This window comes from Rutilus rutilus (assembly GCF_951802725.1).
Source record: "Rutilus rutilus genome assembly, chromosome: 21".
Classification (NCBI taxonomy): domain Eukaryota; kingdom Metazoa; phylum Chordata; class Actinopteri; order Cypriniformes; family Leuciscidae; genus Rutilus; species Rutilus rutilus.
The window spans coordinates 34,441,826-34,466,825 of NC_140226.1; the positions used below are offsets into that span (position 1 = coordinate 34,441,826).

General features: G+C 37.3%; 1 protein-coding gene across 2 annotated transcripts in view; it reads left to right on the plus strand.

Annotated features, from left to right (window-relative positions):
• Positions 1–25,000, plus strand: part of LOC311280382 (cysteine-rich motor neuron 1 protein) — a 73,822-nt gene that overhangs the window by 40,937 nt on the left and 7,885 nt on the right. For both annotated transcript variants that reach the window (XM_084392498.1, XM_084392499.1), the window contains exons 8-9: positions 4,721–4,842; positions 6,489–6,728. In XM_084392498.1, the coding sequence (XP_084248624.1) occupies positions 4,721–4,842; positions 6,489–6,728 (362 nt within the window). The remainder of the gene's footprint in view (positions 1–4,720; positions 4,843–6,488; positions 6,729–25,000) is intronic.

The window sequence follows — 25,000 nt, forward strand, 5'->3', positions numbered from 1 at the left end:
TGTTATGCCAGGTTTAAACACAATGCTAACCTGTCTAAATATCTGCGTGAATCATTGTTAACCCAAGGTTAAAAGTGACCTCACAGGGTTAAAATAATGTTAACACAGGGTTAAACGCAGTGCTAGCCTCTGAATATTAGTGTGAAACGTTGTTTAACCCAGGGTTAAAATTATCTCATCACGGGCTAAAATAATGTTAACCCAGGGTTAAATGCAGCACTAACCTCTGTCTGTATATCAGTATGAAATATTGTTAACCTAGGGTTAAAATCAGTGCTAACCTCTGTCTGAATATCAGTGTGAAACATTGTTCAACTGAAGTTAAAAGTGACTGCATCACAGGGTTAAAATAATGTTAACCCAGGGTTAAGTGCAGTGCTAACCTCTGTCTGAATGTCAGTGTGAAACTTTGTTTAACCCAGGGTTAAAATTACCTCATCACGGGCTAAAATAATGTTAACCCAGGGTTAAATGCGGCACTAACCTCTGTCTGTATATCAGTATGAAATAGTGTTAACCTAGGGTTAAAATCAGTGCTAACCTCTGTCTGAATGTCAGTGTGAAACTTTGTTTAACCCAGGGTTAAACTGACCTCATCACTGGCCAAAATAATGTTAACCCAGAGTTAAATGCAGTGCTATCCCCTGTCTAAATGCAAGTGTGAAACGTTGTTAAACCCAGCATTAAACATGATTAAAGTAATTTTAACCTAGGGTTAAATGTCTAAATACAAGTGTGAAAAGTTGTTTAACCCAGGGATAAAAAAGATTAAAATCATCTTAACCCAGAGTTAAACGCAGTGATATCCTCTGTCTAAATACAAATGTGAAACATTTCTTAAACCAGGGTTAAAAGTGATACAAATAATAATAACCTAGGGTTAATCACAGTGCTATCTTCTGTCTAAATACAAGTGTAAAAAATAGTAACTCAGGGTTAATTTAACCCAGAGTTAAAATAGATTAAAATAATGTTAACTCTTAAATGCAGTGCTATGCTCTGTCTAAATAGAAGTGTGAAACATTTTTTAAACCAGGGTTAAAAGTGATCCAAATAATAATAACCTATGGTTAATTTAAGTGCTATCTTCTGTCTAAATTCAAGTGTAAGAAAATGTAACCCAGGGTTAAAATAGATTAAAATAATTTTAACCCTTAAATGCAGTATTTCTGTCTAAATACAAGTGTGAAACATTGTTTAACCCAGGGTTAAAAGGGATTTAAACAATTTAGATCCAGTGTTAAAAACGACCTCATCACAGGGTTAAAACAATGTTTCCTCAGTGTTAAACAGCACCCCCCCCCCCCATCACCGTGAACCTGGTCAAACATCTGGGCGCTTTGCTCTCCTCACACTCTGCTTTCATTTCAACACACCGATCATCAAACGCACGTCAACACAAAAGCGTCAGTATGTGAGCGTGAGGTGTGATTTCACTGGTATCTGAACCACGAGCCCCCAGTGGAGGATGGAGAGGATAGATTTTCACTGGATACCCGGGATTTGAGCTCCCTCGGGGGGGCGGAGGGTTTCCGGGATCATTTCTGAAGAACCTTTTAGAAGTTTGAGCCCCGTCTTTCGTCTCGCTCTGGAGGAAATCCCTGTTTATAGTGGCTCATGTCGAGATCATCTTCTGCTTTGAGCGTTTGTTGCTGGCGGTTATTGCCAGGAAGATAAACAGATGCAACAAAGATCTGGAAACAGACCCGAAGACCATGACCAGTTTGAGGAAGATGATCCTCTTCTGTTTCTGAAATATCTTTAGCCGGTTCCAACAAACCCATTGAGTTCAGAAAACCCTTTTTGATAATGTGTTTATAGTTATCATTTTTTTATCATCAAGGTTTTCTTCGCTTAAGGAGTTTGTTGCAACCAGTGTGGTTCTTGATTTTGTCCAAATTAGGCCTGACGTGATTATAATAGTGATGAATATATAGTGAGCATTGTGCACTATAAATAAAGCTACTACTACTAAATCCAATCATGTATTATTATCGAAATAAGGGAATTTAATTAAATATATATTAAAGCTATGAAATGCACATTTGTATGGTGCAGTCCATTAAATGAACGCTGCATATTAACTGGGACCATCTGAGTTTGTTGTGTGATTTGCAAAAGCGCTTTCACTTCATTTGTAATTCTAAACTTAAAAAAATATATATATATTAATCTTAATTTTATGCAACGGCACTGAGGAGATCAGATTTAGATCATCTAATCAGATTAATCAGCCCACCTTAAAAAAATGCTGCCTTAAAAGTGAAACATTTATGACAGAAATATGCTTTTTAAATAATTAAATTTTTTAGCTTATTAATCAGTATTATTAGCTATAATATAATATTCAGTTGTTAATCATAATTTCCGTATGTCAATGAATTGCCAGCCATAGTTTCATCATGGTTATAGCATTTTTCTCAGTGATTCTGGAATATGAAACCGTGGCTCTGAATCTCTGAGTTATGATTGAGAATGATTGAGTCCTGCGTGTCACAGAGAACGAGTGACTGTTTACACTGACATTTTACACAGTCGAACGAGTCGGACTCCGCACAAAAGGGGTCTTAAATCGTTTCCCCTATTCAATGGGGCTAAAATGTCATTGGATTTGACAGGACGTAAAGGGCCGCTGGAATGTGTGTCGAGTCAGCAGTGAAAACGGTAAAGCTTGACTGTGTGTGTGTACTGTACTCCTCGACTGCGCGCTGTCCAGCGACGTGTTTGATTCTGGTTAAAGGAGTCGTTCTCTTTAAAATGAAAATCAGCCCATGATTTACTCTCCCTGAAGCCATCCTGAGTGTGTATGACTTTCTTCTTTCAGACGAACACAATCGGAGTTATATTAATAAATATCCTGACGCTTCCAAGCTTTATAATGGCAGTGGATTTTTTTTTCTATAGAAGAAGCAATAGTGATTATCCATATTTAAATAATTGTGTTTAATAAAAAAATAAAAAATAATAATAATTCTAATATTTTTCTATAATAAAATTCTATATTTTTTTCTATATAGTTTTCTATATATACATATATAATAAAAAAATAATATATATATATATATATATATATATAAATAAATAATAATAATAATAAAAAATGATATATATATATATATATATATATATATATATATATATATGTATATGTATTATTTTTTATTATATATGTGTATGTATATATATATATATATATATATATATATATATATAAAATAAAAAAATCTATATTTTATTATTTTCAGCTCTACAGAAGCAATAGTGATTATTCAGCTCAATTTATTTGATTCATGTTGATTCAGTTCAATAAGTTTCGATGTTGCAAAGTTCATTAATTTTAAAGCAAACTCAGTTCAACTGTAAAGCATCTCTACAGAATAAATATAAAATACTTAATTTTCAGCTTCTTTTATGACATGTAAGCATAAATAAACCCAGTGATTTTTCACCCTCATTAGGTTGTATTAAATACAGTCCGCATGATATTGTCCACTAGCGAGGGCACTGGAGGTGTGTGTTAGAGCGATCTGACCTGTTTCTGGACTCGTGAAGCTCATATACAGCAGAATAAAGCAGATCCAGATGCCCGTTAGACCCGCGCGAGCATCTGGATCCGGTGTATCGCGCCCAAGCTTTAATGAATCACGACGCTGTACGCATAAAAGTGTCCTGCGTTATTATGAGGTATCGTGAGACGTGCTTTCATCCGCCCTTAGAAGTTAAAGTGGGTCTGAACTGGAAACAGGAGTCGAGCTGCGCTTCTGCTGGTTAGTGCTGGTGAACCCGTGACCTCGGGGGGGCGTTACAGAAACAGCCCAACTTTAGAGGCCTATCTTATCTGTTTTGGTAACCATGGCAATTTCAAATGGGTAAATTTTTTGAAATTGAGATTTATACATCGTATAACGCTGAATAAATAATCTGTCCACTGATGTGTGGTTTGTTATGATAGGACAATATTTGTCTGAGACACAACTATTGATAATCTGGAATCTGAGGGTGCAAAGAAATCTAAACATTGAGAAAATCTCCTTTAAAGTTGTTCATTTATGATCACGATTGTGCAGCATTCACTCACACAAATACATGTTTTATATATTTACGGTAGGAAATTTACTAAATATCTCCATGGAACATGATCTTTACTGAATATTCTAATGATTTTTGGCATTAAAGAAAAATTGATACAGAATTGTATTCAAAATTGAATTGAAACAGAAGTTACGCTGGCCAACAGGAAGTGATGTCGTCGTCTGAGACAGCAGAGAGTAGCCAGTTTAACAATGAGGTTTCTTTACAGAGATGAATTAAGAAATTATGTTTACTTAATTATTCAGTAAAATGATGTTATTGGGAATATTATTGTGACTTCATCATTGTGCCAGTGTTTTATTCGCTGACTTTAGCTGAAGCTTCTTTACACGAAGAACAACATAGTGACGAAACGCGTTTGTCCGTTCAGGGCCACCGTAGAAACATGTGGATGTAAGCGGACCCGCGGTGTGTGTAGAGAGAAACGCCTCATTCTAAGCTAATAAACACATAACGCTTCATTATGTAAGGTCTTTATACACCACTGAAAACATAGTTATGTGTATGATAATGCATTTCTGTCATCAGATCCTCCTAAATATCACACACTGCACCTTTAAGATAGAATGTGTCTGTAATACGCCTTATTGACAGGAGCTGATGGCGTGTCTTTTGTTTCTCCCCACAGGAGGAATAAACACGGGTGTGAGATGTGCCGGTGCGTCAGGTGTCCTCCGTTCACCTGCGATAAACACTGTGTCGACGGATACAAGAAGAGCAGAAAGGGCTGCAGCGTGTGTGTGTGCGAAGGTGAGTGTGAGGTTCAGAGCAGGACCGTGGGGGTCAGAGGTCATGAGGACTCGTTCATCAAGAGATGTTGCAGCAAACGATTTATAAAACCTCCATATGCACAAAAAATGCAAGGGAGCGTATACTATGCACCTTAGGTTTGTAACTCATTTGCATAATGCCAGCCTCCTGGTCTTGATTGGCTGAGCAGCGTCTCTTGGCCCCGCCCTCAAACACTGTAGTTTATCTGAGACTGGAAGAGTTTGGCTCGTGTTGTTCGTGTGGAGAAGACGCTGTTTTCTGAGATCGATACGGTAAAACCCACGCGATCGTTACTGTTCGTATCACTGTGATCAAGAGCTGAGATTCAGACTGGGCCATCTGACCAATCAGAGCAAAGCAGCTCTCAGAGAGGCGGAGCTTAGAGAGACTGAATCCAGCGTTTCAGACACTCAGAGGAAAGAGCTGATTCTGCAGTGGAGATTATGAGGAAAATAATGTGATTTCTAGTCATTTTCACCTGATGGCACTTCTTATTCGCAAGTTTAAAGGACTTGCTCGAGTGGTTTGTGGGCAGGTTATTTCAACTCTCAGCTCAGTTTCATGCCCTCATTGTGTTGCACTGTGTAAATATAGTGTGTTTGCGGAGTATATTTTAGTCGTCTGCGCTTGTGTTCGGTCACACGCACGTTGTAAACTCAGATCAGCTATTTTCAAACATCTGGATCAGTTTTTAGTGTTTAAATATTTAGAGAGATGAAAACTTCACCACTAAAACTGCTTAAAGGAATCAAACACACACACACGCTTTCATTCAGTTCTGTTGATCCAGAGCATAATTATAAACTCATCATTGGCAAAATATCAGTCGTTTAGAGGATGTTATTTCAGGTGGAGACAGGGATTAAAATAGGATATTATATTCATATTACACTATGATAATATCATTCTAATATGCTAACAGTACTAATGACATTTAAATGGTCAAGTATTAATACATTGGGTTTTAGTTGTACTGGCTTTCATTTATGCTGATTTTACTTTTTTTTTTTACTGTTTTAAGACTAAATCCCCCCCCCAAAAAACATTTTTATTATTTGAAATAAAATAAAATATAAGAAATAAACTTTCAGCTCGTTGCAACATTTACTTGTAGTAGAATAACAAAGTTTACTCAAAAATTAATAAAAACTATAAAGACATATTTTGAAAAAACAAGTAAAAATGACTCAAACTAAAATGAAAACATAAAAATAAATACTATATAATAGTATATCAATGATAGTAAAATAACACTGATTACAGTATTTTGTTTTGCCATAATAAAATAGCTGTCATTTTTATCATGTTTACTGAAATTTTGAAAATAATTTCTGTAATTCCATCTATAAATTCTGACATCTTTAAAAGCAGACCATTACAAATAAATTAAAGTACAATGTAAAAACTATATACAGTAGTCAACATTTGAAGTGGATCAAAGTTCATCAAAGTTGTCCTAAGACAATAATGGGTAAAAATCATGTGTAACTTTGATGAAAGGTTTTGATCCACTTCAAATGTTGAGTACTGTACATAGTTTTTACATTGTACTAAATAATTAAAAACCTAGTAATATAAAGTGTGACCTTTATGTTGAATGATGTCCTTCTTTGGTCTGTCCTCAGACTCACACAGGAGTGTTTCCAGCACGATCTCCTCCGTCACGATCTCCTCCGTCACGATCTCCTCCAGCTTCTGTCTGTCGGCCGGCGGCCGGCGCGTGGAGGAGGGAGACGTGTGGCACGACGGATGCCGGGACTGTTTCTGCCACGCCGGCCGAGAGATGTGTGTGTTGATCTCCTGCCCGGTGCCCAGCTGTGCCCATCCGGTGCTCAGACCCGAGCAGTGCTGCCCCGGCTGTGAGGGTATGTTACACACGCTCACACACACATCTGTCATGAGGAGAGTCCCGGTACACTACCGTCCAGGGTTTGAAATTAACTTTTTCACTCACTGGCCAATTTGGCAACTAAGGTTTATACTAAACCCCATCATTCACTTATCGGTGTCTGCTATCAGATTCTGCTGTCAGATTCATACAGTTGCTGCTTCATCTGTCAACTAAAGTTTCTTTGCGAACTCTCCATTACATTGTGGTTCAGTCAAATGCTCTGAACAAACATATTTTCCACTCTTCCATTTGTCCTGTTTTCAGCAGACTCAAGCACGTGGAGTCCGTCAGAAACTGAACACACATCTGTATGCTGTATCGGTGTAGACAGCTTCAGTCATTATAATCTGAACACACATCTGTATACTGTATCAGTGTAGACAGCGTCAGTCATTATAATCTGAACACACATCTGTATACTGTATCAGTGTAGACAGCTTCAGTCATTATAATCTGAACACACATCTGTATACTGTATCAGTGTAGACAGCTTCAGTCATTATAATCTGAACACACATCTGTATACTGTATCAGTGTAGACAGCATCAGTCATTATAATCTGAACACACATCTGTATACTGTATCAGTGTAGACAGCTTCAGTCATTATAATCTGAACACACATCTGTATACTGTATCAGTGTAGACAGCTTCAGTCATTATAATCTGAACACACATCTGTATACTGTATCAGTGTAGACAGCTTCAGTCATTATAATCTGAACACACATCTGTATACTGTATCAGTGTAGACAGCTTCAGTCATTATAATCTGAACACACATCTGTATACTGTATCAGTGTAGACAGCTTCAGTCATTATAATCTGAACACACATCTGTATACTGTATCAGTGTAGACAGCGTCAGTCATTATAATCTGAACACACATCTGTATACTGTATCAGTGTAGACAGCATCAGTCATTATAATCTGAACACACATCTGTATACTGTATCAGTGTAGACAGCTTGTCATTATAATCTGAACACACATCTGTATACTGTATCAGTGTAGACAGCGTCAGTCATTATAATCTGAACACACATCTGTATACTGTATCAGTGTAGACAGCATCAGTCATTATAATCTGAACACACATCTGTATACTGTATCAGTGTAGACAGCTTCAGTCATTATAATCTGAACACACATCTGTATACTGTATCAGTGTAGACAGCTTCAGTCATTATAATCTGAACACACATCTGTATACTGTATCAGTGTAGACAGCGTCAGTCATTATAATCTGAACACACATCTGTATACTGTATCAGTGTAGACAGCATCAGTCATTATAATCTGAACACACATCTGTATACTGTATCAGTGTAGACAGCTTCAGTCATTATAATCTGAACACACATCTGTATACTGTATCAGTGTAGACAGCTTCAGTCATTATAATCTGAACACACATCTGTATACTGCATCAGTGTAGACAGCTTCAGTCATTATAATCTGAACACACATCTGTATACTGTATCAGTGTAGACAGCGTCAGTCATAATCTGAACGCACATCTGTATACTGTATCAGTGTAGACAGCGTCAGTCATTATAATCTGAACACACATCTGTATACTGTATCAGTGTATCAGCGTCAGTCATTATAATCTGAACACACATCTGTATACTGTATCAGTGTAGACAGCGTCAGTCATTATAATCTGAACACACATCTGTATACTGTATCAGCGTCAGTCATTATAATCTGAACACACATCTGTATACTGTATCAGTGTAGACAGCGTCAGTCATTATAATCTGAACACACATCTGTATACTGTATCAGCGTCAGTCATTATAATCTGAACACACATCTGTATACTGTATCAGTGTAGACAGCGTCAGTTATTATAATCTGAACACACATCTGTATACTGTAACAGTGTATCAGCGTCAGTCATTATAATCTGAACACACATCTGTATACTGTATCAGTGTAGACAGCTTGTCATTATAATCTGAACACACATCTGTATACTGTATCAGTGTATCAGCGTCAGTCATTATAATCTGAACACACATCTGTATACTGTATCAGTGTAGACAGCTTCAGTCATTATAATCTGAACACACATCTGTATACTGTATCAGTGTATCAGCGTCAGTCATTATAATCTGAACACACATCTGTATACTGTATCAGTGTAGACAGCTTCAATCATTATAATCTGAACCCACATCTGTATACTGTATCAGTGTAGACAGCGTCAGTCATTATAATCTGAACACACATCTGTATACTGTATCAGTGTATCAGTGTCAGTCATTATAATCTGAACACAGTGTATCAGCGTCAGTCATTATAATCTGAACACACATCTGTATACTGTATCAGTGTAGACAGCGTCAGTCATTATAATCTGAACACACATCTGTATACTGTATCAGTGTATCAGTGTCAGTCATTATAATCTGAACACACATCTGTGTACTGTATCAGTGTAGACAGCTTCAATCATTATAATCTGAACACACATCTGTATATTGTATCAGTGTAGACAGCGTCAGTCATTATAATCTGAACACACATCTGTATACTGTATCAGTGTATCAGCGTCAGTCATTATAATCTGAACACACATCTGTATACTGTATCAGTGTATCAGTGTCAGTCATTATAATCTGAACACACATCTGTATACTGTATCAGTGTATCAGTGTCAGTCATTATAATCTGAACACACATCTGTATACTGTAACAGTGTATCAGCGTCAGTCATTATAATCTGAACACACATCTGTATACTGTATCAGTGTATCAGTGTCAGTCATTATAATCTGAACACACATCTGTATACTGTATCAGTGTATCAGCGTCAGTCATTATAATCTGAACACACATCTGTATACTGTAACAGTGTATCAGCGTCAGTCATTATAATCTGAACACACATCTGTATACTGTATCAGTGTATCAGTGTCAGTCATTATAATCTGAACACACATCTGTATACTGTAACAGTGTAGACAGCATCAATCATTATAATCTGAACCCACATCTGTATACTGTATCAGTGTAGACAGCGTCAGTCATTATAATCTGAACACACATCTGTATACTGTATCAGTGTATCAGTGTCAGTCATTATAATCTGAACACAGTGTATCAGCGTCAGTCATTATAATCTGAACACACATCTGTATACTGTATCAGTGTAGACAGCGTCAGTCATTATAATCTGAACACACATCTGTATACTGTATCAGTGTATCAGTGTCAGTCATTATAATCTGAACACACATCTGTGTACTGTATCAGTGTAGACAGCTTCAATCATTATAATCTGAACACACATCTGTATATTGTATCAGTGTAGACAGCGTCAGTCATTATAATCTGAACACACATCTGTATACTGTATCAGTGTATCAGCGTCAGTCATTATAATCTGAACACACATCTGTATACTGTATCAGTGTATCAGTGTCAGTCATTATAATCTGAACACACATCTGTATACTGTATCAGTGTATCAGTGTCAGTCATTATAATCTGAACACACATCTGTATACTGTAACAGTGTATCAGCGTCAGTCATTATAATCTGAACACACATCTGTATACTGTATCAGTGTATCAGTGTCAGTCATTATAATCTGAACACACATCTGTATACTGTATCAGTGTATCAGCGTCAGTCATTATAATCTGAACACACATCTGTATACTGTAACAGTGTATCAGCGTCAGTCATTATAATCTGAACACACATCTGTATACTGTATCAGTGTATCAGTGTCAGTCATTATAATCTGAACACACATCTGTATACTGTAACAGTGTAGACAGCATCAGTCATTATAATCTGAACACACATCTGTATACTGTATCAGTGTATCAGCGTCAGTCATTATAATCTGAACACACATCTGTATACTGTAACAGTGTATCAGTGTCAGTCATTATAATCTGAACACACATCTGTATACTGTATCAGTGTATCAGCGTCAGTCATTATAATCTGAACACACATCTGTATACTGTATCAGTGTATCAGCGTCAGTCATTATAATCTGAACACACATCTGTATACTGTAACAGTGTATCAGCGTCAGTCATTATAATCTGAACACACATCTGTATACTGTAACAGTGTAGACAGCTTCAGTCATTATAATCTGAACACACATCTGTATACTGTATCAGTGTATCAGCGTCAGTCATTATAATCTGAACGCACATCTGTATACTGTATCAGTGTATCAGCGTCAGTCATTATAATCTGAACACACATCTGTATACTGTATCAGTGTAGACAGAGTCAGTTATTATAATCTGAACACACATCTGTATACTGTATCAGTGTAGACAGCGTCAGTCATTATAATCTGAACACACATCTGTATACTGTATCAGTGTAGACAGCGTCAGTCATTATAATCTGAACACACATCTGTATACTGTATCAGTGTAGACAGTGTCAGTCATTATAATCTGAACACACATCTGTATACTGTATCAGTGTATCAGCGTCAGTCATTATAATCTGAACACACATCTGTATACTGTATCAGTGTAGACAGCGTCAGTCATTATAATCTGAACACACATCTGTATACTGTATCAGTGTATCAGCGTCAGTCATTATAATCTGAACACAGATCTGTATACTGTATCAGTGTAGACAGCGTCAGTCATTATAATCTGAACACACATCTGTATACTGTATCAGTGTAGACAGCGTCAGTCATTATAATCTGAACACACATCTGTATACTGTATCAGTGTAGACAGCGTCAGTCATTATAATCTGAACACACATCTGTGTATACTGCATCAGTGTATCAGCGTCAGTCATTATAATCTGAACACACATCTGTATACTATATCAGTGTATCAGCGTCAGTCATTATAATCTGAACACACATCTGTATACTGTATCAGTGTATCAGTGTCAGTCATTATAATCTGAACACACATCTGTATACTGTATCAGTGTAGACAGCGTCAGTCATTATAATCTGAACACACATCTGTATACTGTATCAGTGTAGACAGCGTCAGTCATTATAATCTGAACACACATCTGTATACTGTATCAGTGTAGACAGCGTCAGTCATTATAATCTGAACACACATCTGTGTATACTGTATCAGTGTATCAGCGTCAGTCATTATAATCTGAACACACATCTGTATACTGTATCAGTGTATCAGCGTCAGTCATTATAATCTGAACACACATCTGTATACTGTATCAGTGTAGACAGCTTCAATCATTATAATCTGAACCCACATCTGTATACTGTATCAGTGTAGACAGCGTCAGTCATTATAATCTGAACACACATCTGTATATTGTATCAGTGTAGACAGCTTCAGTCATTATAATCTGAACACACATCTGTATACTGTATCAGTGTATCAGTGTCAGTCATTATAATCTGAACACAGTGTATCAGCGTCAGTCATTATAATCTGAACACACATCTGTATACTGTATCAGTGTAGACAGCGTCAGTCATTATAATCTGAACACACATCTGTATACTGTATCAGTGTATCAGTGTCAGTCATTATAATCTGAACACACATCTGTGTACTGTATCAGTGTAGACAGCTTCAATCATTATAATCTGAACACACATCTGTATATTGTATCAGTGTAGACAGCGTCAGTCATTATAATCTGAACACACATCTGTATACTGTATCAGTGTATCAGCGTCAGTCATTATAATCTGAACACACATCTGTATACTGTATCAGTGTATCAGTGTCAGTCATTATAATCTGAACACAGTGTATCAGCGTCAGTCATTATAATCTGAACACACATCTGTATACTGTATCAGTGTAGACAGCGTCAGTCATTATAATCTGAACACACATCTGTATACTGTATCAGTGTATCAGTGTCAGTCATTATAATCTGAACACACATCTGTGTACTGTATCAGTGTAGACAGCTTCAATCATTATAATCTGAACACACATCTGTATATTGTATCAGTGTAGACAGCGTCAGTCATTATAATCTGAACACACATCTGTATACTGTATCAGTGTATCAGCGTCAGTCATTATAATCTGAACACACATCTGTATACTGTATCAGTGTATCAGTGTCAGTCATTATAATCTGAACACACATCTGTATACTGTATCAGTGTATCAGTGTCAGTCATTATAATCTGAACACACATCTGTATACTGTAACAGTGTATCAGCGTCAGTCATTATAATCTGAACACACATCTGTATACTGTATCAGTGTATCAGTGTCAGTCATTATAATCTGAACACACATCTGTATACTGTATCAGTGTATCAGCGTCAGTCATTATAATCTGAACACACATCTGTATACTGTAACAGTGTATCAGCGTCAGTCATTATAATCTGAACACACATCTGTATACTGTATCAGTGTATCAGTGTCAGTCATTATAATCTGAACACACATCTGTATACTGTAACAGTGTAGACAGCATCAGTCATTATAATCTGAACACACATCTGTATACTGTATCAGTGTATCAGCGTCAGTCATTATAATCTGAACACACATCTGTATACTGTAACAGTGTATCAGTGTCAGTCATTATAATCTGAACACACATCTGTATACTGTATCAGTGTATCAGCGTCAGTCATTATAATCTGAACACACATCTGTATACTGTATCAGTGTATCAGCGTCAGTCATTATAATCTGAACACACATCTGTATACTGTAACAGTGTATCAGCGTCAGTCATTATAATCTGAACACACATCTGTATACTGTAACAGTGTAGACAGCTTCAGTCATTATAATCTGAACACACATCTGTATACTGTATCAGTGTATCAGCGTCAGTCATTATAATCTGAACGCACATCTGTATACTGTATCAGTGTATCAGCGTCAGTCATTATAATCTGAACACACATCTGTATACTGTATCAGTGTAGACAGCGTCAGTTATTATAATCTGAACACACATCTGTATACTGTATCAGTGTAGACAGCGTCAGTCATTATAATCTGAACACACATCTGTATACTGTATCAGTGTAGACAGCGTCAGTCATTATAATCTGAACACACATCTGTATACTGTATCAGTGTAGACAGTGTCAGTCATTATAATCTGAACACACATCTGTATACTGTATCAGTGTATCAGCGTCAGTCATTATAATCTGAACACACATCTGTATACTGTATCAGTGTAGACAGCGTCAGTCATTATAATCTGAACACACATCTGTATACTGTATCAGTGTATCAGCGTCAGTCATTATAATCTGAACACAGATCTGTATACTGTATCAGTGTAGACAGCGTCAGTCATTATAATCTGAACACACATCTGTATACTGTATCAGTGTAGACAGCGTCAGTCATTATAATCTGAACACACATCTGTATACTGTATCAGTGTAGACAGCGTCAGTCATTATAATCTGAACACACATCTGTGTATACTGCATCAGTGTATCAGCGTCAGTCATTATAATCTGAACACACATCTGTATACTATATCAGTGTATCAGCGTCAGTCATTATAATCTGAACACACATCTGTATACTGTATCAGTGTATCAGTGTCAGTCATTATAATCTGAACACACATCTGTATACTGTATCAGTGTAGACAGCGTCAGTCATTATAATCTGAACACACATCTGTATACTGTATCAGTGTAGACAGCGTCAGTCATTATAATCTGAACACACATCTGTATACTGTATCAGTGTAGACAGCGTCAGTCATTATAATCTGAACACACATCTGTGTATACTGTATCAGTGTATCAGCGTCAGTCATTATAATCTGAACACACATCTGTATACTGTATCAGTGTAGACAGCGTCAGACATTATAATCTGAACACACATCTGTATACTGCATCAGTGTCAGTCATTATAATCTGAACACACATCTGTATACTGTAACAGTGTATCAGCATCAGTCATTATAATCTGAACACACATCTGTATACTGTATCAGTGTAGACAGCGTCAGTCATTATAATCTGAACGCACATCTGTATACTGTATCAGTGTAGACAGCGTCAGTCATTATAATCTGAACACACATCTGTATACTGTATCAGTGTAGACAGCGTCAGTCATTATAATCTGAACACACATCTGTATACTGTATCAGTGTAGACAGCGTCAGTCATTATAATCTGAACACACATCTGTATACTGTATCAGTGTAGACAGCGTCAGTCATTATAATCTGAACACACATCTGTATACTGTATCAGTGTAGACAGCGTCAGTCATTATAATCTGAACACACATCTGTATACTGTATCAGTGTAGACAGCATCAGTCATTATAATCTGAACACACATCTGTATACTGTATCAGTGTATCAGCGTCAGTCATTATAATCTGAACACACATCTGTATACTGTATCAGTGTAGACAGCGTCAGTCATTATAATCTGAACACACATCTGTATGCTGTATCAGTGTAGACAGCGTCAGTCATTATAATCTGAACACACATCTGTATACTGTATCAGTGTATCAGCGTCAGTCATTATAATCTGAACACACATCTGTATACTGTATCAGTGTAGACAGCGTCAGTCATTATAATCTGAACACACATCTGTATGCTGTATCAGTGTAGACAGCGTCAGTCATTATAATCTGAACACACATCTGTATGCTGTATCAGTGTAGACAGCGTCAGTCATTATAATCTGAACACACATCTGTATGCTGCATCAGTGTAGACAGCATCAGTCATTATAATCTGAACACACATCTGTATACTGTATCAGTGTAGACAGTGTCAGTCATTATAATCTGAACACACATCTGTATACTGTATCAGTGTAGACAGCGTCAGTCATTATAATCTGAACACACATCTGTATACTGTATCAGTGTAGACAGCGTCAGTCATTATAATCTGAACACACATCTGTATACTGTATCAGTGTAGACAGTGTCAGTCATTATAATCTGAACACACATCTGTATGCTGCATCAGTGTAGACAGCATCAGTCATTATAATCTGAACACACATCTGTATACTGTATCAGTGTAGACAGTGTCAGTCATTATAATCTGAACACACATCTGTATACTGCATCAGTGTATCAGCATCAGTCATTATAATCTGAACACACATCTGTATACTGTATCAGTGTAGACAGTGTCAGTCATTATAATCTGAACACACATCTGTATACTGTATCAGTGTAGACAGCGTCAGTCATTATAATCTGAACACACATCTGTATACTGTATCAGTGTAGACAGCGTCAGTCATTATAATCTGAACACACATCTGTATGCTGTATCAGTGTAGACAGCTTCAGTCATTATAATCTGAACACACATCTGTATGCTGTATCAGTGTATCAGCGTCAGTCATTATAATCTGAACACACATCTGTATACTGTATCAGTGTAGACAGCGTCAGTCATTATAATCTGAACACACATCTGTATACTGTATCAGTGTAGACAGCGTCAGTCATTATAATCTGAACACACATCTGTATACTGTATCAGTGTAGACAGCATCAGTCATTATAATCTGAACACACATCTGTATGCTGTATCAGTGTATCAGCGTCAGTCATTATAATCTGAACACACATCTGTATGCTGCATCAGTGTAGACAGCATCAGTCATTATAATCTGAACACACATCTGTATACTGTATCAGTGTATCAGCGTCAGTCATTATAATCTGAACACACATCTGTATGCTGTATCAGTGTAGACAGCGTCAGTCATTATAATATGAACACACATCTGTATACTATATCAGTGTAGACAGCATCAGTCATTATAATCTGAACACACATCTGTATGCTGTATCAGTGTAGACAGCGTCAGTCATTATAATCTGAACACACATCTGTATGCTGCATCAGTGTAGACAGCATCAGTCATTATAATCTGAACACACATCTGTATACTGTATCAGTGTATCAGCGTCAGTCATTATAATCTGAACACACATCTGTATACTGTATCAGTGTAGACAGCGTCAGTCATTATAATCTGAACACACATCTGTATGCTGTATCAGTGTAGACAGCGTCAGTCATTATAATCTGAACACACATCTGTATGCTGTATCAGTGTAGACAGCGTCAGTCATTATAATCTGAACACACATCTGTATGCTGCATCAGTGTAGACAGCATCAGTCATTATAATCTGAACACACATCTGTATACTGTATCAGTGTAGACAGCGTCAGTCATTATAATCTGAACACACATCTGTATACTGTATCAGTGTAGACAGCGTCAGTCATTATAATCTAAACACACATCTGTATACTAGGGATGGGACGAAATATCGTTTGACAAAATATCGCGATACAAAACGTGACGAAACGCATCGAGGTCGAAAAAAATGGATCGCGAAATAAAGATAGATGGCACTGCTGCATGATTTGCGTAGTATATAAATAATCTAGTGTATTATATGTGTGTGTATGTATATGGGGCAGACATACAGTCTATGGTGGCAGGCTGGCAGCACCATCTGCTGATCAAGCAGGGTAAAACTAAATGAAAAAAAAAAAAGTATATCCGGGGAACGGTGCGGTGCGTCGTCACGTCAAGACAGCGCATGTTGCAACAACAACACTGCAGTCTAACTTACAGCGAGCTAACAAATATTAGCATTAACACCAACTGCCTTGCCCCCAAACAGCCGACCATGGAGTCAAATGAGGTCGAAATTGAGGATGCTCCGCCTGGATACAAGTCATATGTAGTTTTTTTGAAGAAGAACCAGTCCTGAGATAACTTAAAGGTGCAGTGTGTGATTTTTAGCGGCATCTAGTGGTGAGATTTGCGAATTGCAATCGGACAATAATTCGCGGCCTTTCCTTGAAATTTCAAACTCGAATGAGAGGCTACGGTGGCCGACGTAGGAAGCCGCGTCTTTTTCTGCTGCTTCTCATTCAAGTTAGTGATGAAACGCGTCTGTCTGTTCGCTGTCGGCTACGGTAGAAACATGACGTCACGATATGGCGACCTTCATAGAAGGGGTGGCCGCGGTTATGTACATATAAATGACTCATTCTAAGGTAATAAAAACATAACGGTTCATTAAGTAAGGTCTTTATACACCACTGAAAACATAGTTATGGATCTTATATTGCATTTCTGTCAATAGATCCTCAGAAATATCACACATTGCACCTTTAACCTAGGATTAGAGCAGCACTAACTTTTCCATTACCAATTAGCGCTTTTCCATTACCAGTACCAGCTCGACTCGACTCGCCTCGACTCAGCTCGGCTCGGCTCGCTTTTCGCTCCGTTTTCCATTGCAGATAGCTGCTAGTACCTCCACAATAGTACCTGGACGTCATAGCGACGCCGCAGGAAACTGCCGTGACTTAATCTTTTACGCGAGACGCGCGAGACACACCCGCTACCCACACACAGGGCAAAGGAGGAAATCGAGTGTATGCTGTTTTCGGATGTTTTTGTTTTTGTTTTGTTTTTATATTTTTTTCTTTTTTGATATCGTATCGTGACGTATCGTATCGTGACCCTGGCATATCGAGGTGCATCGTATCGTGAGTTTAAGTGTATCGTCCCATCCCTACTGTATACTGTATCAGTGTAGACAGCTTCAGTCATTATAATCTGAACACACATCTGTATGCTGTATCAGTGTAGACAGCGTCAGTCATTATAATCTGAACACACATCTGTATACTGTATCAGTGTAGACAGCTTCAGTCATTATAATCTGAACACACATCTGTGTACTGTATCAGTGTAGACAGCTTCAGTCATTATAATCTGAACACACATCTGTATACTGTATCAGTGTAGACAGCTTCAGTCATTATAATCTGAACACACATCTGTGTACTGTATCAGTGTAGACAGCGTCAGTCATTATAATCTGAACACACATCTGTATACTGTATCAGTGTAGACAGCTTCAGTCATTATAATCTGAACACACATCTGTATACTGTATCAGTGTAGACAGCTTCAGTCATTATAATCTGAACACACATCTGTATGCTGTATCAGTGTATCAGCGTCAGTCATTATAATCTGAACACACATCTGTATACTGTATCAGTGTAGACAGCGTCAGTCATTATAATTGAACACACATCTGTATACTGTAACAGTGTATCAGCGTCAGTCATTATAATCTGAACACACATCTGTATACTGTATCAGTGTAGACAGCTTCAGTCATTATAATCTGAACACACATCTGTATACTGTAACAGTGTATCAGCGTCAGTCATTATAATCTGAACACACATCTGTATACTGTATCAGTGTAGACAGCTTCAGTCATTATAATCTGAACACACATCTGTATACTGTATCAGTGTATCAGCGTCAGTCATTATAATCTGAACACACATCTGTATGCTGTATCAGTGTAGACAGCTTCAGTCATTATAATCTGAACACACATCTGTATACTGTATCAGTGTAGACAGCTTCAGTCATTATAATCTGAACACACATCTGTATGCTGTATCAGTGTATCAGCGTCAGTCATTATAATCTGAACACACATTTGTGTACTGTATCAGTGTAGACAGCGTCAGTCATTATAATCTGAACACACATCTGTATACTGTATCAGTGTAGACAGCTTCAGTCATTATAATCTGAACACACATCTGTATACTGTATCAGTGTAGACAGCTTCAGTCATTATAATCTGAACACACATCTGTATGCTGTATCAGTGTATCAGCGTCAGTCATTATAATCTGAACACACATCTGTATACTGTATCAGTGTAGACAGCGTCAGTCATTATAATTGAACACACATCTGTATACTGTAACAGTGTATCAGCGTCAGTCATTATAATCTGAACACACATCTGTATACTGTATCAGTGTAGACAGCTTCAGTCATTATAATCTGAACACACATCTGTATGCTGTATCAGTGTATCAGCGTCAGTCATTATAATCTGAACACACATCTGTATACTGTATCAGTGTAGACAGCTTCAGTCATTATAATCTGAACACACATCTGTATACTGTATCAGTGTATCAGCGTCAGTCATTATAATCTGAACACACATCTGTATGCTGTATCAGTGTAGACAGCTTCAGTCATTATAATCTGAACACACATCTGTATACTGTATCAGTGTAGACAGCTTCAGTCATTATAATCTGAACACACATCTGTATGCTGTATCAGTGTATCAGCGTCAGTCATTATAATCTGAACACACATCTGTATGCTGCATCAGTGTATCAGCGTCAGTCATTATAATCTGAACACACACCTGTATACTGTATCAGTGTAGACAGCTTCAGTCATTATAATCTGAACACACATCTGTATACTGTATCAGTGTAGACAGCGTCAGTCATTATAATCTGAACACACATCTGTATACTCTATCAGTGTAGACAGCTTCAGTCATTATAATCTGAACACACATCTGTATACTGTATCAGTGTAGACAGCGTCAGTCATTATAATCTGAACACACATCTGTATACTGTATCAGTGTAGACAGCTTCAGTCATTATAATCTGAACACACATCTGTATACTGTATCAGTGTATCAGCGTCAGTCATTATAATCTGAACACACATCTGTATACTGTATCAGTGTAGACAGCGTCAGTCATTATAATCTGAACACACGTCTGTATACTGTATCAGTGTATCAGCGTCAGTCATTATAATCTGAACACACATCTGTATACTGTATCAGTGTAGACAGCGTCAGTCATTATAATCTGAACACACATCTGTATACTGTATCAGTGTATCAGCGTCAGTCATTATAATCTGAACACACATCTGTATACTGTATTAGTGTATCAGCGTCAGTCATTATAATCTGAACACACATCTGTATACTGCATCAGTGTATCAGCGTCAGTCATTATAATCTGAACACACATCTGTATACTGTATCAGTGTAGACAGCTTCAGTCATTATAATCTGAACACACATCTGTATACTGTATCAGTGTATCAGCGTCAGTCATTATAATCTGAACACACATCTGTATACTGTATCAGTGTAGACAGCTTCAGTCATTATAATCTGAACACACATCTGTATACTGTATCAGTGTATCAGCGTCAGTCATTATAATCTGAACACACATCTGTATACTGTATCAGTGTAGACAGCGTCAGTCATTATAATCTGAACACACATCTGTATACTGTATCAGTGTATCAGCGTCAGTCATTATAATCTGAACACACATCTGTATACTGTATCAGTGTATCAGCGTCAGTCATTATAATCTGAACACACATCTGTATACTGCATCAGTGTATCAGCGTCAGTCATTATAATCTGAACACACATCTGTATGCTGTTTCATTGTAGACAGCGTCAGTCATTATAATCTGAACACACATCTGTATACTGTATCAGTGTAGACAGCGTCAGTCATTATAATCTGAACACACATCTGTATACTGTATCAGTGTAGACAGCGTCAGTCATTATAATCTGAACACACATCTGTGTACTGTATCAGTGTAGACAGCATCAGTCATTATAATCTGAACACACATCTGTATACTGTATCAGTGTAGACAGCTTCAGTCATTATAATCTGAACACACATCTGTATACTGTATCAGTGTAGACAGCGTCAGTCATTATAATCTGAACACACATTTGTGTACTGTATCAGTGTAGACAGCGTCAGTCATTATAATCTGAACACACATCTGTATACTGTATCAGTGTAGACAGCTTCAGTCATTATAATCTGAACACACATCTGTATACTGTATCAGTGTAGACAGCTTCAGTCATTATAATCTGAACACACATCTGTATGCTGTATCAGTGTATCAGCGTCAGTCATTATAATCTGAACACACATCTGTATACTGTATCAGTGTAGACAGCGTCAGTCATTATAATTGAACACACATCTGTATACTGTAACAGTGTATCAGCGTCAGTCATTATAATCTGAACACACATCTGTATACTGTATCAGTGTAGACAGCTTCAGTCATTATAATCTGAACACACATCTGTATGCTGTATCAGTGTATCAGCGTCAGTCATTAAAATCTGAACACACATCTGTATACTGTATCAGTGTAGACAGCTTCAGTCATTATAATCTGAACACACATCTGTATACTGTATCAGTGTATCAGCGTCAGTCATTATAATCTGAACACACATCTGTATGCTGTATCAGTGTAGACAGCTTCAGTCATTATAATCTGAACACACATCTGTATACTGTATCAGTGTAGACAGCTTCAGTCATTATAATCTGAACACACATCTGTATGCTGTATCAGTGTATCAGCGTCAGTCATTATAATCTGAACACACATCTGTATGCTGCATCAGTGTATCAGCGTCAGTCATTATAATCTGAACACACACCTGTATACTGTATCAGTGTAGACAGCTTCAGTCATTATAATCTGAACACACATCTGTATACTGTATCAGTGTAGACAGCGTCAGTCATTATAATCTGAACACACATCTGTATACTGTATCAGTGTAGACAGCTTCAGTCATTATAATCTGAACACACATCTGTATACTGTATCAGTGTAGACAGCGTCAGTCATTATAATCTGAACACACATCTGTATACTGTATCAGTGTAGACAGCTTCAGTCATTATAATCTGAACACACATCTGTATACTGTATCAGTGTATCAGCGTCAGTCATTATAATCTGAACACACATCTGTATACTGTATCAGTGTAGACAGCGTCAGTCATTATAATCTGAACACACATCTGTATACTGTATCAGTGTATCAGCGTCAGTCATTATAATCTGAACACACATCTGTATACTGTATCAGTGTAGACAGCGTCAGTCATTATAATCTGAACACACATCTGTATACTGTATCAGTGTATCAGCGTCAGTCATTATAATCTGAACACACATCTGTATACTGTATCAGTGTATCAGCGTCAGTCATTATAATCTGAACACACATCTGTATACTGCATCAGTGTATCAGCGTCAGTCATTATAATCTGAACACACATCTGTATACTGTATCAGTGTAGACAGCTTCAGTCATTATAATCTGAACACACATCTGTATACTGTATCAGTGTATCAGCGTCAGTCATTATAATCTGAACACACATCTGTATACTGTATCAGTGTAGACAGCTTCAGTCATTATAATCTGAACACACATCTGTATACTGTATCAGTGTATCAGCGTCAGTCATTATAATCTGAACACACATCTGTATACTGTATCAGTGTAGACAGCGTCAGTCATTATAATCTGAACACACATCTGTATACTGTATCAGTGTATCAGCGTCAGTCATTATAATCTGAACACACATCTGTATACTGTATCAGTGTATCAGCGTCAGTCATTATAATCTGAACACACATCTGTATACTGCATCAGTGTATCAGCGTCAGTCATTATAATCTGAACACACATCTGTATGCTGTTTCATTGTAGACAGCGTCAGTCATTATAATCTGAACACACATCTGTATACTGTATCAGTGTAGACAGCGTCAGTCATTATAATCTGAACACACATCTGTATACTGTATCAGTGTAGACAGCGTCAGTCATTATAATCTGAACACACATCTGTGTACTGTATCAGTGTAGACAGCATCAGTCATTATAATCTGAACACACATCTGTATACTGTATCAGTGTAGACAGCTTCAGTCATTATAATCTGAACACACATCTGTATACTGTATCAGTGTAGACAGCTTCAGTCATTATAATCTGAACACACATCTGTATGCTGTATCAGTGTATCAGCGTCAGTCATTATAATCTGAACACACATCTGTATACTGTATCAGTGTAGACAGCGTCAGTCATTATAATCTGAACACACATCTGTATACTGTAACAGTGTATCAGCGTCAGTCATTATAATCTGAACACACATCTGTATACTGTATCAGTGTAGACAGCTTCAGTCATTATAATCTGAACACACATCTGTATGCTGTATCAGTGTATCAGCGTCAGTCATTATAATCTGAACACACATCTGTATACTGTATCAGTGTAGACAGCTTCAGTCATTATAATCTGAACACACATCTGTATGCTGTATCAGTATATCAGCGTCAGTCATTATAATCTGAACACACATCTGTATACTGTATCAGTGTAGACAGCTTCAGTCATTATAATCTGAACACACATCTGTATGCTGTATCAGTGTATCAGCGTCAGTCATTATAATCTGAACACACATCTGTATGCTGCATCAGTGTATCAGCGTCAGTCATTATAATCTGAACACACATCTGTATGCTGTATCAGTGTAGACAGCGTCAGTCATTATAATCTGAACACACATCTGTATGCTGTATCAGTGTAGACAGCTTCAGTCATTATAATCTGAACACACATCTGTATACTGTATCAGTGTAGACAGCGTCAGTCATTATAATCTGAACACACATCTGTATACTGTATCAGTGTAGACAGCGTCAGTCATTATAATCTGAACACACATCTGTATACTGTATCAGTGTAGACAGCGTCAGTCATTATAATCTGAACACACATCTGTATACTGTATCAGTGTAGACAGCTTCAGTCATTATAATCTGAACACACATCTGTATACTGTATCAGTGTAGACAGCGTCAGTCATTATAATCTGAACACACATCTGTATACTGTATCAGTGTAGACAGCTTCAGTCATTATAATCTGAACACACATCTGTATACTGTATCAGTGTAGACAGCGTCAGTCATTATAATCTGAACACACATCTGTATACTGTATCAGTGTAGACAGCATCAGTCATTATAATCTGAACACACATCTGTATACTGTATCAGTGTATCAGCGTCAGTCATTATAATCTGAACACACATCTGTATACTGTATCAGTGTATCAGCGTCAGTCATTATAATCTGAACACACATCTGTATACTGTATCAGTGTATCAGCGTCAGTCATTATAATCTGAACACACATCTGTATACTGCATCAGTGTATCAGCGTCAGTCATTATAATCTGAACACACATCTGTATACTGTATCAGTGTAGACAGCGTCAGTCATTATAATCTGAACACACATCTGTATGCTGTTTCAGTGTAGACAGCGTCAGTCATTATAATCTGAACACACATCTGTATACTGTATCAGTGTAGACAGCATCAGTCATTATAATCTGAACACACATCTGTATACTGTATCAGTGTAGACAGCGTCAGTCATTATAATCTGAACACACATCTGTATGCTGTTTCAGTGTAGACAGCGTCAGTCATTATAATCTGAACACACATCTGTATACTGTATCAGTG